General features: G+C 37.7%; 1 protein-coding gene across 9 annotated transcripts in view; it reads right to left on the minus strand.

Annotated features, from left to right (window-relative positions):
• Positions 1–1,352: 1,352 nt before the first annotated feature.
• The window catches only part of BPTF (bromodomain PHD finger transcription factor), a 95,990-nt gene continuing 76,778 nt past the window's right edge, over positions 1,353–20,564 (minus strand). For 4 of the 9 annotated variants that reach the window (XM_087826305.1, XM_087826301.1, XM_087826300.1 and 1 more), the window contains 5 exons: positions 18,145–18,467; positions 14,227–14,419; positions 13,059–13,143; positions 8,645–8,831; positions 2,576–3,483 (listed from right to left, as the gene is read on the minus strand). In XM_087826305.1, coding sequence (XP_087682431.1) covers positions 3,447–3,483; positions 8,645–8,831; positions 13,059–13,143; positions 14,227–14,419; positions 18,145–18,467 — 825 coding nt within the window. In that variant the 3' untranslated portion in view covers positions 2,576–3,446. The other 5 variants (XM_087826302.1, XM_087826299.1, XM_087826306.1 and 2 more) reach the window with 3 other exon arrangements.

A 20,564-nucleotide genomic window follows, 5' to 3' on the forward strand; every position in this document is an offset into this window, starting at 1 on the left:
TCAATCCCCCGTCAGGCAGTGTACTGGGGAAACTGATAGACGCTTCTCTCTCACATTGATGTTTCTCTCCTTCTCCCTTCCTCTCTCTCTAAAATCAATAAAAACATATCCTTGGGTGAGGATTTAAAAATAATCATTAGAGCCCGGCTGGCATAGCTTAGCGGTTAAGTGTTGACTTGTGAACCAGGAGGTCCCCGGTCAATTCCCCATCAGGGCACAGGCCTGCCGGGGCTGTGGGCTTGGTCCCCAGGAGCGGGCGTGCAGGAAGCAGCCCATCAATGACTGTCATCATTGACGTTTCTCTCCCTCTCCCTCTCTGAAATCAGTAAAAGCTTACTAGAAATACTTCTCAGCTGACTCTGTCCAAGTGCTTCTAAGACATTACTTTGCCCATGAGATACCGCCATTCCCATTTTAAGGACTACAAATCTAAGATTTATAGGTTATAGCCTCAACCACGAAAACCTGAGTTCTGCAATAATCACGGAGCTCTGTGTAGCTCAATCTGTAAGTGCAGATTTAAAAGGCCACCAGGTCGGCTCTTTAATACCAGAAACACACAAGGATGCACAGAGTCTGCCTAACAGCAGTGAACAGAATAGGGAAAGAGCTTTTATTTGCAGATTCTAGGAAGGTAGAGTACAACAACAGCAAATGTCAGATTCTCTAAAAAACACTGCAGGCCACTTGAAATATAAAAAGGTAATTGTTTTACTTTAGAAAATATCTCTAAAAGTTCACAACTTTTAAAAACTTACCTACTGCAGGACATTAAAATCAAATCCTGCAGAATTTGGATAGGAGCAAAAAAGCTTTACCAATATTATGAAAATACTTTTCATGAAATCGTTTCAAGGATTGTGAATTTGGCAGATGAAACATAACAAGCATTGAAAATACCTTTAGCCAAGGAAATCTATTGATGTAAAAATAAATATATTAAGAGGCCCAAATATCCTAACAGTATCACAAGTGTGCATTACTTGGGTTATTGAAAACAAAATAGCTGCAATGTGCCTATCTTACTGAACAGCAGAAGCTTGTCAAAGAGTACTCATAAAAAAGCAGCTTTGGAGCCTCCTTGTGTTAAAAGAACGTATCCTTTTCAAAAATTACCTTTGGAAGACTAAAGCTTTGTCTGTAGTTGATAAAACTATAATAAAACGTCTATGTATTTATATGGTGGTAGAAATGCAAAAGGCTTTATACTACTAAATTACACATATGAAATTAACATCTCCCTGGTCAGAGATTCTCATGAAATTTGCCTGTTTTTTGTACAATTTGGCAATGCCAACAGCTACAGAAAATATATCAACCAACCACTGTTTCATTAGAAACTGCACCAAATCCAATGTCAAAAACATTACTTTATTTTTCTAGGATGAAATGTCCTATTACGTACAAAAGAATTGCTGTTTAGAATTTGCCACAATCTGTTAAAAACATAGCAATCTATTGCCTACAGGTAAGAAAGTTCTTGCCGCAACAAGTTTTAAATGATTAAGCCCATATATTTCTATATATATATGTATATATATATATGAATAAATAGTACAGAAATACTGTGATGTGATGAGATGCAGAATAATTTTATAATTCATTAAAATGTAGGATTCTTGCATCAGCACAGTGCATACAATATGTAACATTTTTCAAAAGTAAAAGGATGAAATCACCTATATTTGATTACTTCCATGTTAATATTTTAAGCAAAAACGGTTTCCATGTTTTCATACTGAGCATTAATCTCTTTAGTTTGTAAGCACAGGTTTAAGTGACATTTTTATGTACAAAAAGCAATGGGCTTCATTAGACAAAATTAACCCAGAATAACCTGTACACCTGAGCCTGTAATAAGAAAGAACTGGAAACTGTAGCAACATCTTTCTTTTAAGAAACTAAGGTCTGGGAAAGGTTTTGCATAGCAGGGTGATGTTAAACAGAAGGAAACACTTAAAAACCATTAATTCTAGAACTTGGTGGGACAAAGCTAGTATGAATTAGTGCAAAATCTAGTAAAATTTTTGCAAAGCTGCATAAACCAACCATGGCAGGTCTTCTAGAAACTACTGTTACAATGCCTTGGTGCAAGTGTAAAGTTTGAACACTGAAAGGAAAAACATGCAACTATACCCTCCTCCGCTGCTTCCATTTCCCCTACTGCTTATACCACTTTTTCTTATGTGGAAAATAAACCCCAAACAACTCAACCAACAAACAAAAAATACAACAACGAGGATGCCACCTAAAAAAAAGGCCCTTCAGAAACTCTAAGTAGCTGCCTGGGACTCATAATTTGCCGCATCTCATATGATGTACAAATGAAGGCAATGTGTGTTTTGTCACATTACCTTTTATATTAGTACAATCAACTGATGCAACAGGACCAGCACCCCTGAAGGCTCTTCTCTGCCGTGGTGACAATGGGCTGGGAATGATAAAGTGAGGGCCTCTACTATCCTGGACAAGCCCAGGTGCGATGAGCCGGCTCTGTCTTTTATCTGCCTGGCAGCCCTCCCTTTCCCCTCAAAGGCTTGCAGATGACCATTAGCGCACATTCAAAGACACCATCTGTGGGAGAAAATGATCTCCATTTATTGTGTTTCATATACATCCATAGTTGAATTTTAATACAAAAAGAAAAAAATTAGAATCTGACAAATGTTTACAAACAAGATACCTTCAAATAGATTTTACTCATTTTAGCCTGGTGCAGAGTAAATGACAAATTGTATTGTTATATTCAAGGCAACAGAGTCTGTAGTCCAGGACCCCTAGCCCACCTTCACGCAAGCTTAATTGTTGTCTACCATGAGCAAGAACAAACTCACTGTTGATTCCCAGTTGTGTGTGTGTGCACATGTGTACATAGCAGCTCCTTTCATAGAAAGAAAAGACATCTAGAGGTCGTCTTGTACTTTTACCTATAGGAATCATGATAAGATACAGAATGGATTACATGTAACCAGGGCCGGATTTTTATAAGAAAAAATAATTAGCTGACAAATGAGGGCAGCAATAAAAAAGCGTCTTTTTTGCAACAATAAATAAATACAGTCAAAAGTTTTCTGAGAGACTCTAAACCAGCTTCTTCACTGAAGAGCAGACGTGGCATTTCCATGGAGTTACACTTGACCCCATATTATCTTTTTTTCTTGCTTTCTTTTTTCTTTTTTTTTTCAATAAACAAAGTTTTCCCGCTTCTGCCACAATAATAAAACCATTTGATCTTGACAAATAATGGTGTCGTTGACTTCGCTTTTCCCTTGTCCGTTGGACAAAATTGGTCAAGAATAAAATTGGACTGTTATGACCAATAAAAACGAAGTTTAGGTCAAGTCTTGTCAGGATAACCTGACTAAAAACATCTGGCTCCTTAATTTAAAATAGTTCAGACAACCAGATTCTTGCCGTGTTTTATGTTTAGGTTAACACGCTGAACTTTAAGAAGCTGTAGACTGCAGCTTGTTGTTATGAGACCTACAGAACACAGAAAAAGGGACAAGTAAGCACCCTTCATTTTAAAACAGTGATGCTTTACGTGGAGGCCAAGGTCAGTCTGTCTGGGAGAAGCAGCCGTGTTCTTTCATTTACCCTTGGTGATCAAATGTATGAAAGCAAGTGAGAAATTTTAAAGCTTAAAATTAAAAAATTTCACTGTACACAAAACATAAAAATTCACCAAAAAAGGCCAGTATTAAAAAATATATATATTTGCCTAATAAAAATTACATTTTTAGCCAAAGGGACAAATAGAGACATTTACAGAAGCATTACCATAGTAGTAAAAGGTGTGTGTGTGCATTTGTGCGTGTATGTGCGCATGTGCTTATTTACATTGATTTGGGGAATGTGAAGGGAAAAACTTATGTTAAAAAGGAAATAATATTAAAATCACATTTTTCTATTAAACTCCAGAAAGTCTCCTTTCTAGTTTCACAGTTTTATTCACAACTTTTGTTGGTAAACCAAATTACTGTACAGTTACCAGGATTAAGTCAAAGTATGTTCTACTGTAATAGTGTATATAAATACAGCATTTCAGTTTACAATCTTAAATACATTGTTCATTATGGCTGCTAGAAAAACTGTTTATTACTATACATCTTTTTTCAACATTAAAAAATTATATTAACTAATCTGAACTTTGAATTTGGTAATCACGTGGTATAATAAAAGTGTGACCCCAACATCCAGTTCTGATTCCAGTTAAAAATTCAGACTAAAGATATCACAATCTGTAAGAAAAGAAAGAACATGGATGGTATAAATGATGACTTGTAACAAAGTACAGTAATGAAAATAATTTGCAAACAATGCTGGTGATCATAAATTAAAAATGGGGGAAAATATGGCAAATGAAAATACTGGAAATTCATAAATAAATCAAATTGCAATGATTGGCTACATATCTGTTTCATTCTGCCTTAAATCGTCGAATCTACAAAAATTCCCTAACATCTCTTCAATTATATTTTATTTACTTAAGCAGAATTGAGTAAACTTCTCAATTGGCTCCCATGTTCTTATTAAAATTATGTAAACTCAAATATAATAAAAAGCTACACAAGATGAGCTGGTGGCAAGCTCTCCCGAGTGGCCCCTTTACTGTGCAGATCCAGTTCCTAGGCCCCCTCTCCTTCCCCGATTCTCGTTTCCACAGGCCCACAGGGGCTTCCCTCTCCAGCAGCAGCAGCTGCCACCCCCCCACCCAGGGCTCTGCCTGCAAGCTTCCCAGCTTCCCCCTCACAGTTACCACCATAGGATACACAGCCTTTCCAATTAAAAAATTTTCAGAAATTTATGCGGAGGATAATTGTTGGAGGTTAAATCAAAGAGCATGGAGAGGCCTGTGACTAAGTTGTGGTCCCCTGTTCTATCTTACTTAACCTGAATGCAGGCTCCCTAGGATCAATCACTTTGAACTTTCAGTTCTTAGGTAGGTAGATTTGTTATATTGCTATTTCCTGTTTTATCAACTTCATATTGTTCAAAATCCTCTTAGGGCAAACAGAACTGAGCTTATGTAACCATTTCCCCCTCCCTTCCTGAGTCCAAGTTTTATTTCCCTGTAAATTTAATCTTTTTATGATTTATCTAGAGGCTGATTCTAAAAGGTGAAAATCAATGTAGTATTTACATTATTATGACTATGTAAATACTTTTCTCTATAGCATCTACTCCTTTGCTAAGAGCATTCTGTTGCATTCCTATGCAACTTTTCGTTTGCCATGGAGTTTTTAATTGCCATTCTTTTTCTCCGCTTTCACTTAAACACATTTTTTCCCTTCCTCCCCTCCATGCCCGGATGCCTCCCTCATGGGAGTGCTCCATCTCCTCCTCCAGTTTGGGCAGCTTGCTGCACAGGCCTGCCATACAAATGTCACCCTGGGTCAGAGTCACTCCCATTGCTTTCCTGAACCTCGTTCCCTGGATCTAAGCTCTTGTTTCCTTGATTTGCTTCTTTTGCTACCGAACATCTTAAAATAACATGCTAAGAAAGGATAAAGGGAAGGAGCCGCTTTCTGAGCCTGTACACGACTGACTCACGTGTTCTGCCTCTACACTGGACTGTTTGGCTGGACGAACACTTCTAGGTTGAAAATCATTTTCCCTCAAACTTTTGGATTTATTTCTCCATAACCCTCTAGCATTCCAGTTGCTAGAGAAAAGTCTGACACCAGTCTAATTCTTGTTGCTTTGTAGGTTGCCTGTATTACCCCCTTCAGAAGCTCTCGGAAAGGCTTCCTTTATCCTTGGCACCTGGAAATTTTACAGTGATGGATACGTGGGGTAGAGCTTTTCCATTTGTCCAGCTGGCTTATGATGTTTTCTATCAGTTGCCCTCATCATGTCCCATACTCCTCCTCCCCGTTTTCCTACCCCACAAAATAGCAAGCTCCACAGGGGCAGCAGCCTTATTTCATTCACCGCTGTATTCAGATCTGACACACATCAGAGCTTCCACCGTATGCTGAATGAATGAATGAATTTCGCTTGGACTTGAAGTCTTGTGCCACTCACTAGCTCAGGATATTTTTCTTAGTCTTCTGATAATTCCCTCTCCTTTGTCTTCTGTATTTTCTTTCTGGAATTTCCACTGAATGAATATTGGATAATTTGTAACACTTTTTTGTCTTTCACATTTTTTATCTCCTGTCTTTCTGTTCTTTACGCCGAGTTTCTTGATTTTAACTTTCTCTGCTTGCAATAAATTAAAGTGCCCCCCCCCCAATCATTTCTTTTTCTCAGATTGTTCTTTATTTCTAATACCCTGTTCACCATTTTGTAGATGTAATATCTGTAATAGATGTAAATTTCTCTCAGGCCATGGTTTAGAGGCTTTTTTTTAAAAGTTCTCTCTTGTGTTCTCTGGGATCTATTTTTCTGCTACCCTGAGCTTTCTCTCCCCCTGCAGGCTTCCTTACATATCTGCTGGCCCTGGCTGCCTGGTCACGTTAAGAGTAAGTTAACGGACTAGATAGGTGCCTGGAGAGCCCTGTGTATGCATGTAGGGCTGACTGGCTGGCAGGATTTTTTGCTTTAGAACATAGTTTCTCAATCTCACTATTAACATTTTGGGGCTGGATAATTCTGTTTGTGGGGGCGTCCTGTGCAGTGCAAGATTTTAGTAGCATCTCTGGCCTCTGCTTATACATGGCAGTACCACCTCCCACCACTAAGTGTAAAAAAAAAAAAGCCTCCAGGCATTGCTAACTATCCCTTGGGAGCTGGGGGGTGGACAAATCATCCTTGCTGAGAGCCACAACTTTAAAACAAGGGGGCTGAGGACCTGACCCTTCAGAGACCACGGCATTTTACTCTGGGTCCAACTCACTTGTGTCTACTCTGGTTCTATGAAATTTATTCCGTTTCTTTAAAGAAAAATTCTGTGCTCTTCCAGTTTCTTTGGCTTCCTACACAGGTCTGTACACGAGTTCAGGAAGGTGACTAGCTCATATACAGATGGTCCCCAACATACAATGATTCGACTTAATGTTTCTTCGGCTTTACAAAGGTGCTAAAGGATTGTGCATCAGTAGAAACACGTGAGGCTAAACTATGATGTTTAGCAGACTAGGTGTATTAATAACTGCATTTCAACTTAGATATTTTCGATTTACGATGGGTTTATCAGAATGAAACCCCATCATAGGTCGTGGAGCATCTGTACGGGTCTTCAGTTATCTCCCCCTTTTCCTTCCTTCCCTCTTGCCTTCCATTTGATTTCAGAATCTCTGAAGGCTCTCTGGGGTTCCACTGAACAGTAAGCTGTCCCTTCTGCTGAAGAGCCCTCTAGGAGGAGTCTGGACTGTGGCTGGGCTGGTTTCACCCATTGACCCTCTTCCATCTGCTTTCTGGTCTTCCTGTATCTGTTGAAATCTCATTAGCTAACTAACTTCTACCATATTCTTTTCACTATTCTGAATTTAGCCCTTTTTATTCCTTTATTATTATTTTCCTGGGGATTCTGTTATATTTGAATGTCATCTTCCTTGAATGGGTTAACAGACAGGGGATGATACAAGGGCAAGTTTCAGAGATTTTGTAGTTTCTTGGTTCTCTGTCTATAGCCTGACTGCCTTACATACCTGCTCTCCTCCCTTCCTGGCTTACGGTTTTTTATTCCTTTGCTGAGAGAAGATAATTGGATACTTCAGCTGGGCTGTCCTTCACATTTATTTTATGTAAACTGACTCTAAAATGCAGTTCTTGATACAACTTGCTACAGGAAAAGGAGAGAGACAAAGAACACCCAACAGATTTTCCTCCGAGGAAAATTACTAAGTAGAGCACTGGGGTTCTTACCCTCTGGTATGCAGAGCCTCTTGGGAGTTCAGCAGATAATATACATGCTCAGGCCCCAACCAAGCCGAGGTCTACTCAACTGAGTATCTAGGGACAATAAAGCTTGTGGGCTGGTGAATGGGAGACAGTGCATAACGAAATCTCAGGGGCTACAAAGTGGTGGCAGCTACCACAGGAATGGAAGCCTTCTGTTGGAAGGAGAAAGTCATGGGCTCAAGAAGGGGGGCTGAGGTTCAGGAACAAGTGACGAAAGTCATAGGACCTGAACACCATGCAAAGTTGCTCAATGCATTTATGTTATTAGAGGGTCAGAGAAAAGGTCGGTGGACTTACAAAGTCTAGTTTTGCCCATAGAAAAAAATTCCCAGAAAAAGAAAACATTGTGTGATTTCAAAGATATCACAAACACAAATTAAGGAGAAAGTACTTACATTCCCTTTCACTGTCTTCCCCTTCCTCTACCCTATAGAACTCACTTTTATACTTCTGTAAAACCAGAGCAAGAGCTCTGTCTCTCACTTCTCTCTTTGTACGTACATTTAAGAGAGCATCTTGCTTTCTGTAAGCATTTGATAAATGCTCTTAAAATTTTTTAAAATGACTAATTCTAAGCAGATCACAAAATCAGCAATTTCTCATTACTGAGTCTGTCCTCTTGTCCTTAGCAGTATATCATAATGCTAGTCTTACCTGTCTTGTTTGTGTGTGTATGTGTGTGTATTTTAAAGCATTCTTGATTTTAAGGTTCAAATTCACCACAGACTTCACTGGCCTTAAGACAGTAGAGTGTGAGGAGCTGAATCAATCCAGAACACTGGCTGCATCTGCTCACCTGCTGGCCTTGAATCCTTTCAATTTCTGTACAAAGAATGACTCGAGGACTTCCGCACACTGGTAAAAAGGGGAGTCGCTTGGGTTGTAGTAACGACAGTTATCAAAAATTTTGGTCATATCTGCCACAAATTCCGTCAGCTTTTCATAATATCGTCTTTGTATTCTTTCTTCCATAGTGGCAAGGTCTTAAAAACACAAAATGTAAAATATTTTCAAACCTTTAAGATTTTTCCAATATGAACACTGCTCACAGTCTTAACAAGAATATGTATTTCCTGCCCGAGCAGCCCTGGAACCAAGCTGACTCCACTAGACTCTTAGCAATCAGCAACTCACAAAGAAAATGGGCACACTTCCCCAGTCTTGTTTTTGTTTGGGCCTAACGTATAAATCTTGGCTACTGTTAAGAAGGTTCTTTTACTTTCAGTAAAGTATAGAGAACCGCTCTTTATTCAATTAGTTTTAAACAAAGGAAACTATACCAGCATGATCAATACATAGTTAAGTACAATACACTTTCACAGGCAAACAATTACATATATCTGTCATATGTACAAAGAGAAAGAGGAAATCCAGAATTAAGAAAAAAACTTCTGTAGTTTTGTAACCCATGTACAACACTTCAACAGAATTTGTTTTCTTTTTTCATTTTTATTGTTACCTTGGTGACAAGTGATACTGACTCACCACTTACGGCGGTAATGACATGAGGTGTCCACTTAAATCAAGTTAAGGGAAAAATATTAGATGATATGAATAAAAATGTTAGTATGCAATAGTACAAGCATGCAGAAATGACAAAAATCATTAGGGTGATACACACATAACTGCTTTGGAATATACTGAGCTAAAATAACTACACCTGAAATAACATTAGGCCCTAGGAGAAAGTTGTTTGAAGGGAAATTCCATATACAATTTTACATAAAAATTTGGGAGAGTAAAAGGCCAGCCATCTCAAATCCATCTAAGGCTAATTGAAAGAAACAGAATTCTAAGCTAAATCTAAATGATTATTTTCGAATATGAGAAAATGATTTTAAAGTGCGATCAAAAAATAAAAGTTCAAGACTAAGAAACATTTGAAAAATAAAGGCCAATGAGAAAATTTAATCTAAGAGGCATTAAAAATATGATAAAGCTGTGATAATGCAAAGCATGGCACTGTGCAGGATGACACAAACATTAACAGAACTGAATTCAAAACAGGAACAGACCTAACTATATTAAGCATAGGAGTTTCATATATGTTGAGGATTCCACTTCAAATAAGTAGAGGAAGGAAGAATTCATTAAAAAATTAGGTTGGGGCCTGGCTGGTTTGGATCAGTGGTTAAGAGCATCAGCCTGCAGACTGAAGGGTCCTGAGTTCGATTCCCAGTCAAGGGCACATACCCCTGGTCGGGGCCCGGGTGGGAGGCAACCAATCAATATGTCTCTGTTACAACGATGTTTCTCTTTCTTTCTCTTCCTCTCCCCCTTCCCCTCTCTCTCCTCCTCCACTCTCTCTGAAAATAAATGGAAAAAATATCCTTGGGTGAGGATTATAAATAAATAAATGGACAACATATCGATGACTACGGAAACACTTGGATAGGGGAAAAAGACTAAGAGCATGGCTCCAAAGGCAGAATTTCTAATGATTAATAAATTTCAAACCAAAAGTGTTAAAAACTATCATATGCCCCTTAAAAATCACTATAAAACATTTAGATGTCCTTACTATATAGATAGTCCTTAAATAATATTAGCAACAAGATCAGTATCTTAAGAATAAATGGGCAAAATATATAAATAGGAAACTCACACAGAAAATGTTCAAACAGTACGTACGTCACTATTTATTAAAATCACGCAAAGTCAAAGCACCATTTTTTTTTCCAGATTAGCAGAAATTAAGAATTATACTATCAAGATATTAACAGAGGTTGCCTCTCTAAGGGAGAGTAAGAGTGGAAATAATTCTACAATTAATTTTCTACATCTCTTTGACATGTGAATTTGTACTTCAAACATTATTTGAAACAAATATTTTCAAAGGAAAAAAACCTTCGCCTTAAAAAAAAGTGATAATAGTGCCCAGCTGGGCATGGCTCAGCGGTTGAGCGTTGACCTAGGATCCAGGTGATTGGGGTTCGATTCCCGGTCAGGGCACATGCCCGGGTTGCGGGCTCGATCCTCTGTCGGGGGCGTGCAGGAGGTAGCTGATCAATGACTTTCTCATCATTGATGTTTCTCTCTCTCTCTCTCTCTCTCTCCCTTCCTCTCTCTGAAATCAATAAAGATATTTATTTAAAAAAAAAAGTGATAATAGTGTTTTCAAGAGTGCAGATATACACAATTAGTGGACACTGGTTCAATTTGCTGAAGTGCAGCTTAAAAATATTTAGCAAAAGCCTACAAAAGTACTTAAATCTTTTGGCCCAGAAATTCCAATTCTAGGAATTTTTCCTAACAAAACAAGTGCAGGCAGATGCATGAACAAAGATGTTCATATAAGTGGTGTTTATAGTAGTAAAACTGCACATAACTGAAAAATCCATTAATTGGGGGTGATTAAATCAATTATCTTAACTTCACACAATAAAAAATTATGTAGGTCTACACCACAGCAGATGTGAAAAAGGTACTGACAAGTTTATGAAGATGTTATAAGCTGCTGATCTTGTTGGTTCCCTCATACTCCCAAGAGAAACAACTAATTTCAATTCAGTCTATATCTTCCCAGACATTTTCTATGTATTTCTTTTTCTAGGTATTTCTAAAGACATTTATGTACCCTCGGAAAACATATAATTATTTACTGCATTAAACCTAGGTATTGTTCTGTAACTTATTCTTTTTATTGTTGACACTATTAAGATGTCCCCATCCTCTTCCCCTTTTGCGCCCCTCCATGCAGTATTATTCTGTAACTTTCATTTTTTTCATTTTTCTTTCAACAGTATGTCTTGGAGATCTGTATTATCTCTATGTGCATACTTACAGAAGATGATGTTTATCTGGGTAGTATTAAAAAGAGCAAGAAAGATAACAAAACAGTCTAGCTCTTCAAGAAAATAATTTTGGTTAAATAACTTAAGGTAATTCAATTTACAAAATATATAAAGCCTTTAAAATCATGTTGTTGAGGAATGATGACACAGGAAGATGTCTGCCAGAGAGATCATTATATAATCTCAATTTTAACACACACACACCAAAATGTAATGGAATTCAGTGAGGAAAAGATGAAAGATGCATTTTATCTTTCCTTATTTTTCCTTTATTTCTTAAATTTTCTACAATTAACCTGTGTTGTTTTTAGAAGTAAAATTATTTACTTACTTAGCTATCTAAAGCAGATTTATACAAATCTGAAATGCATACAAGGATTAACTTCTATATTCAACTTCTGGAGAAGAGAGGCAACAACTACTAATTTATTTATGTGGTTCTTTCAAAGATACTTTTAACTAGCCCTTATTTATTTCTTCTTTGTGTTTCCCTCTCTTTAAAAAGTTGTCACCAAACACAAATCCTTCTCATTAAAGAAATTTTTTTAAACTGAGATATAGTTGACATATAACATTATATTAGTTTTAGGTGTACAACATATAATGATTTGATAGATGTATATACTGCAAGATGATCACCATAATCAGCTGCTTAACATCCACCATCAGACAGTTACAAATTTTTTTTTCTTGTGATGAGAACTTTTAAGATCTACTTTCTTAGCAACTTTCAAATACAATAAAACCCTTCCCACTTATAAAATGCTCAGCTGGCTTTGGAATACTTTTTTCATCAGCTGGATGGAGCTACTAACTAATCCCTTGGCAGTTTTGTAAACTTTTGTGTATGTTGTAATTTTTATAAATTTTTGCAGATGAACTGTTTTTAATATAATCCCAGAGCTTTCCATCTTAATGCAATCATTTGTAGCTGTAACTCATTACCCTTTCCCCCAGGGAATGAGGCCATTTTCTCTCGGGTCTCTCCTGCGGGTCCATCAAATTGCTCTCCTTCAGGAAAAGACGAGGAAGAGGAGACAGGAGAGGCTCAGACAGACCCCGACACATTCATTCCTGTGTACAGCTGCAAAATACTCTGCTCACGTATCATCTGACTTAGCTACTCCTCTACCGATGGCTTTTTATTTCATTCCCAGTATTTCTGCAATTATAAACACTGCTGTGACGAACACCATACTTATGTACACGCAAATCCTAAAAAATGAAACTGCTGTGTCCAAGGGTATGCACACTTAAACATTAATACATACTGGTAATTTGTCCTACAAGTTACTGACAATTTGTACTCCCATCAAGCTTGCTCAAAATATCCTCATGATATATTAATCTCATGAGTAATAAATGAAAAATCTGCTGAGACTTCTGAAAAACTTCTTATTCCACTCAAGTACTTACCCATAGGTTCCTTAATAACACCATAATAATCTGGTGCATCATTAGGATCCACTGGTTCCAGAAAGGGCCAGGCCATCTTATGGGCCTACAATGAAAAAAAAAAAAGGGCCATTTTTATTGTTAGGTAGAAATACTAATTAACTAAAATTTCCCACTGGCAAACTCCAAAAGTCTTGAACTGGATAGATAATATTGTTTATAATAATGCTCTAGTCACAAATTATCTCAGATGGGCATACTCTAAAATAATGGTTTTCAAAGGGTCTGAGGGCCTTGGCACGAGGGGGTGGAGGTTGAAGCACTAGCTCAGGAGTCAAGAAAGTTGGCATGATGACCTGCCAACTGAATAACATAGGCACTGCAATCACGCCTGTAAAATGGGGAATGGGGTGGGTTCAAAGTGTGAAATGGAAGCCCTGGCGGATAGCTCAGTCAGTCAGTGTTGACCAGATACTCCAAGATTGAGGGTGTGACCCCCAGTCAGGGCACATACAAGAATCAACCAGTGAATGCATCACTAAGCAAGTGGAACAACAAATCTCTCTAAAATCAATAAATTTAATTTAAAAAAAAAAAAAAAAGGCAAAGTGTGGAATGATCACCACTGTTGGCTAATGAGGTGGCTGGGATGTAATGTTAAATAACATTCAACCACATACTGAGACTATAGCTCTCCTTTCAGTTCTTTCCCTTCTCCTGCCGGTGAGAACGACAGGAAGAAGTGTCACTCTAGCTCTTAGGTTCTGATACATCTCTGGCATTTGCTAATCTTATAAGCCACCCCCATCTCATTTTGATTTTGAATAAGGGAGGGAAAGCTTTGGCTCAAATCCTTAGATAAGCATTTGTACCTCACTAGAATTTAATCAGACTGTTTTTCAATCTATGGTGGTGGGATAAAGTTCTCTTTAAAAATAAAATTTAGGTTAAAAAGAGTCATTTTAAATACAAGTGCTAGGTAAACAGCAGCTGAGCTATTGTGTGGTTGTGGAAATCTCATGACATTGGCATGTGAAGGACTGAAGTCTGTGGAGCACTTCACTAGACTGGCTGGGAGACAGTAAATATTCAGGTACTCTAAGATTGGAAAGTTCAAACCCTAGGAATGTTTCCAAAGTCACATTGGTGGATTTCAGCTTCAGACGCTGCACACAGAGTGGTTTCTCACCTGTAAAGAACGTAGCACCCTCTTCAAACCCTCATAATCTTTCTCTGTTAGTGGCGTGAGCACTGTCATGGCATCCTCTGTCGACTGGCACTGTGGACAGACATACTCGTCAATGAGCTCTGCCTCACTCTGCAAGATGCCAACGCAGCGCCCATGGTACCAATTCTGACACCGATCACAGCCAATATAAAATCTGCAAGTTCCAAAATGGAAATGTGAGTTCAAAACAGATGGGATCATATTACTTATAATTTACTTTAAAAAGCAAAAAGCATGCACCTGAAAATATTCTAACCCTGGGATATAAAACAGATTTAGTATTATAATTGTTTTAATACTTTTGAAGATTAATGTTCCTATGTGTTAATTTAGTATTTCTGATGTTAAAAACAAGCATTAAAAGTTTATTAAGAACATGGTATAATATTAGAGAACCAATACGAAGAAAAATGTAAAGCATTTTAATTGACTTTAAAGCTCAAAACAAAATAAAGCCAAAAATCTTTCAACAGATACCATTATCAAATGGGAAGCTAATATTGGCCACCCAACTGGGAGTTCAAAATCCTGTAAGCTAAAAACAAGAGTCTCAGAGCTTGTATCCAAATTAGTATTTTTCTAACCTACAAGAAAGCGCCATTTCAAACACTGATGAAGTCCAAACAAGGCAGGCTGTTTTAATCTCATTAATTTCTGTTACATGTTGAAGAATCAAGTCTACCATTAAACCACATTTTCCCCAATGAACACAAACATTCACTAAGAAGCAACATAAATTTTGAAGGGGAGGTAAAGAAGGAAGAAGAGAAAACAACTGGAAAGGAATTTGTAATGTAAGTGTATAATATATGCAGAAAATATCTTGCTTTTTATTTTAAAATAAATAAGTAACCAGTCAGAGCAATTTCGCTTCCTAAATTATTAAATATGATGCTCTTATCAGAACTCACTGTGACTCATCATAAGGTGTTCTGCAGATACAGTACAATTCCTCACTGCTGCCCTCTTGTGCCCGTTTACAATCATTACAGATGTACACATCCATTTTCTTAGCCTCCTTTTCTGTGATGCCAACACATTCTCCATGATACCAGTTAGTACAAAGATCACAGCCAATATAGAACCTAAAAGTATTCACAATGAAAATGACAATGTAATTGTCATTTTGAGCTGCATGGTATTTAAATCTGTCTTCCCTGCCCTGATTCACTTTCTTACAGGATAACTTTCTGCAATGAGTCAGCTAAACATCCTGAATCCAGCCGTCCTACCTCTGGCAAACTACAGCATCTGACACTGTATCAAGTGTGAAAACATAAAGTCACTCACATCAATTTCAACAAATACAGTTTAGTGAAATATGGGTCTTTAAAACATACTGAAATTTGAAAAATAAAGAACACACTGATGGTAATGTCTGCCTCTTAATGAATGTGTGTAAAACTGTAACAGGCACAAAAACCAAAGCCAAAGAATCAAAGACTTACATCTGTCAAACCTATGCCACAGAAGCCATTTCAAAATCAGGGCTATTCCTTAGATAGGTTTGAAAATGTATCTCACAATTTAAATTTGAAAACAAAGCAAAGCGCAAACACCAAATAGAAGTTACACTACAAGGAACATGCAGGTCAGCCAGGTGTAGAAGATAAATGGTCAAAACATGATATGAAGAAGAAAACTAAGAAAGGTACATGTAGTAATTCAATTTCTACCAACTTTTCTACATAAACATTGGAATTTAACTTAACTGTGACAGAGTATGACATGGGCCAGTTTTTCAGTTAATGCAATGTGTGAGACAATATGGAGAGGGGCCAAGTTAATTAACCGTAAGGAACTGCTTCAATTCAAAATCAGGGACAACAGTGCAGAGTGTTGTAAGGAAAGTGATCCAAAACAGCGAGAGATTCTACAGTATTTGGCAAGGTGGGGCTGCATGAGCGTGTACCTGTGGGCTAATCACATACAGGGTTACTCAAGGCTTTTGTAATATAAGATCCCAAAAGACAAAATGAAAAGTGTCTCTAGGACAAACAACAGTGTATCTAAGAGTGTTGACAGGCACTGTGTAGGAAACACCATGTCAAAGTCATAGGAAGAATTAGTATGGGTCACAGGGAACCAGACTGGCCTTGCTGATACCATTGGTTCTAGCAAGGTGTTTCTTGGTAGACTCACCTAGAGAAACAGAAGTAGTCCTCAAGCTTCAAACTTTATGAAAGTTAAGGAATAATACACAGCTGTGTGGTTTATCCTACTACCACTAACTTTTTTTAAAAAAATTATGACTCTCGCATGATTTTCACAGCCACGGGTGGGGGCCCTTCAAGGTGTTTTTGTGTTGCCTTCACCAGATGGTGGGCTGTATGTTCTGAAAACAAGCTCAGAACCTGAACTTCAATTTTTAGTCACTCTCACTAGATTCCCAAACCAACCTAGTTTGGTAGTAAAGATTACAAATTACTCCTTAATAAAAACCCCACTAACTCATCCAAACTTGATCAGGGAGTGAATGAACCTGGTATACTGAAATGTTAATAATGATAAACTGAAAAAATATGAAATATCCACAAAATAATGAGGCAGTCTCAATACAATGAGCACATGTACACGTGTGCCTCATTTTATGCAACTTAGATATTACATGAAATAAATTTCTGTCACCTTAATATTTTAAATAGGCCAAAGAAGGTTCTTAAAGAAATTCCATAAGCAGATCTTTTTGTAAAGAAAGTAAATTATGTTCTGTTTTGTTCTACAAATCATTCAACATATTTTGCTTAAAGGGAGGCACACTTGTATCAGACTAAGGGAAAAATCAGTTAATAGGGCTCCAGTTTTTACATTATGTATAATTCCCAGTAAAGTAAGACAATGAAAAGTGAAGATGCCTAAACTGATCTGTTTAATTCAACACATAGCTAAGTCTACCAACAGAAACTTTTGATCTAGGACTTGCAGATTATAATTTAAATAGCACCACCAAAGCAGCTTCAAGGTTGCAATTTAAACATCATTAAAGAGAGAATTTTATTTTAAAAATTGATTAGGCATCCACTTAAAGTAGACATTAAACATTCCTAATTCTAAATGATCATATTTTCAGCAATCTGTAAAAAAAAAATATTGTGGTTAATTTTGGCTTAGCTGGTCTACATTTAAATGTTCAAAACGGAAGCTAAATACTTTGTTAAGTGATAATAATGATAAAAAGTAAAACTACATTTATAGACCAGCATCTCTAAACTCTTGTATATATTACCAAATGCAAGTCACAACTGTCAAAAACAGCTTCCAGCTGCCAAGCTTATTGCATTTTTGAGTGTCTTAATTGAGGAGTGGGTAAAAGGAATGCTTTTGGTATTTTTCTTGACTTTTTCCCCAGTAAGAAAGCGGGAACGTTGACAAAAATAATATTGTTATACCATTCCAATATAAAAAACCAGAGAATTGCTTAAAATTAAACGATAAGAAACCAAAGGCACTCAAACTTGAAACCTCCCGCACCATTCAGATTCAGTCTCTAGAATGTGATGTGTTAGGGTGGTGAACAGATTCCAGAAAGGATGCTCTGAACTCTGGCAGCAAGAGCAACACGCCTCCTCCTCCAGACAGCACTACTGACTGACTTGGAGTTAATCCGGAGAGGAGAGGAGAAAGCCAAGGAGCAACAGAAAGCTTGCTTTTGACAGGAAAGAGTATTAAGGACAAACATGAATCATGAACATAGGGAATAAGTTTTACTTGCTAGTGTCAAGGTTAGAATATCAGATGCAAGATCACAGATGAAACACTATTACCTTACTTTTAACTAGTTCCATTTACATTTCTACCAATATATTAATATTCTTCAAAACTGGAAGATTAACGGCTAAACTTTAAGAAAATAGACTAGAGCTCAAAGGATCTACTCACTTAGATTCATCGTAAGGCGTTTTACAGATACAGTAAAGCTTCGTGTCCTTCTTGGTTTCCTTTGAGGTAGTAGAGATCATCTTCTTCTTCTTGGACTTGGAGCTCGAGTCTCTTTCCTCTTCCCGCTTCCTCTTCTGGGAAGCTGCAGGCAGCGCGGCCGTGGCCGTGGCCTGGGGGCCCGAGTGCTGGGGGGGCGGTGGAGGCGGGGGCGAAGGCGGAGGGGCTGGAGGCGCAGGAGGCGCTGCGGGGGGAGTGGCAGCCGCTGCTGTGGCCTGCACCACTTCCTTTTCTTTCTTAATTTTCAAGTCTCTCCTGAGCTCTTCCTATTGTCAATCAGAGACAACACGAGACTATCGTTTGACTTATGTAAATGCACAAACCAGCCAGAGGATGTTATACTGCATTACCTCCCTGGTCGAAGTAGCTCCGTAGTCCAGCCTAAGGTGAGGGAGCTGCAGTAATTCCAAACACCCGTGTTCTTAGCACACCTTTAACCCAATGAAAACTAGAAACGGAACATGAGGGTGGCATAACAGCCAGAGCGCTGCTAGCTATCCTCAAAGGAGGCCTGACAGAACGATGCACAGGTGTCTAACAAGAGCACCCCCCGGCTGGCCCGCCACGCCCTGGTTAGTTCAGTCGTGGCTCAGGATGTCATTTCAAGTGTCCTCACCTACTGGCTTTCTCCTGGCCACTCTCCTGTGGCCTTAGAGTGAGACTGAACATGATACTCAAACTGACCAGTCAAAGCAGAATGAGAGACGGATTTGCCTTGTTTCTTATGCAGCTATGTCTAGAATTTAAGGCTGCAGGGAGAGCCTTTTCTTATTATAGATTTTGCCATAAATTAAAGTCCTTACTTTTTTCATGTGAAGTACTTTACAGACACACCTCTGCTACCCAGTGCTACAACTTATTCTCAGAAAAACCACTGGGACTGGCATCATGAACAAACTTGGTGTAAATAAACCATAGCTGTGACCAAGCTTTTAAACATCACAAATATTTTAACAAATAAACCTGAATGGTCCTGATTTAATAAATCTATTTTCTCCATGTCTAGATAGTCTTGTGAGTGAGAAGATAAACTCTGTGAGTATTCAACAGCCCTTCTCTGTTTAAAAAGAAAGCCTGAGCTTTTTCCTAGGGAAGGAAGTAAATCTTGAATTTCATTTTCGTAATACGGGTTTGTAACGTAATGAGATGACTGCAGGAAAATCAAGATCATCAAGACGTTGTAGCGGGTACACACTTTCATCCCCCCTTCAAGAACATACCAATGAGAGTTAAATATAAAAAAGAAAAAACTGAAAAGGCATAGCTATGCTTGAGTACAATATAAATGTCTCCATGGAATGGAAACACAAAACCATGAACAGGACTAGAACTGCAGGCCTGCTGGGCTCCAGCTTCAGAGGTAGGAAGTGGTGCCCAACAATACTGACAGGAAGAAGATGACTCGAGCTTTGTGCGAGGTGGGTTACGAGCAGGCTTCCTGCTTGATGTTAAGGGTTGGCTGGGCTACAGTGGGCATCAAGAAAGGAAATAAAACAAAACCCCTCTCATTTAAAATAACAAATGCAAAACCAAAAGAAAACATGTAATATGAAAAAAAGACTACCAACAAAAATAATAACTGGATCTGAATTCACTCCATATGAAATTAAGTTCTATTAAAAAATGAGTAAATTATTCTATCAAAAAGACAAGCAGAGGGGGACGGAGGAGGGATGAAAAGGTGGAAAACAGCACCTTTTTAGGACAGTGAAACTATTCTGTATGATACTACAATGACATGCTTCTGATGTTGTCCTTCAAAGCAAATTATCCTAGCAATAAATTCGAGTTAAAATAATGCAGATTATTTTCTTAAAGTATAAATTTTCTTCCTCATTTAATACACTGTCAGAAAGAACACCATAACTGTACAACAGAGTATCTACAACAGTAATAACATTTTTTAAATGGCCACATCATGTATGGAATGCAGAAATATGTTCAGTATATGTTGTCTCCAGTGTGACTGTTCTGTGTAAAATGTATTTATATGAGCATAAAATAATATAAACAAAATATATTCTAAAATTACCTTAAAATGGTAATCTTTGGGCAGTATGAGGTTACAGATTAATTTTTATTTGTTGGCTAAAGGTAACTGCATTAATTTATTTATTTGTTTATTTACTTATTTATAAGGATATAGATTGTGAACACTTCCCTGCTCTGTGCAGAATACAGAGCAGGAACAGTATGTGAAACACCCAAATGTTAAATAAGTATATGTTGAGTGAACTGAATGGATACATCACATTATAAATAATTATTCTGTAACATGCATTTTTCATTCAAATACTTATGAGAGTTTCCCCAAAGAATTAAACGCAAAAAATCACCAGTCCTACACTCACCATTTTGTTAAA

The sequence above is a fragment of the Miniopterus natalensis genome, chromosome 17 (genome assembly GCF_054644295.1).
Source record: "Miniopterus natalensis isolate mMinNat1 chromosome 17, mMinNat1.hap1, whole genome shotgun sequence".
NCBI lineage: Eukaryota > Metazoa > Chordata > Mammalia > Chiroptera > Miniopteridae > Miniopterus > Miniopterus natalensis.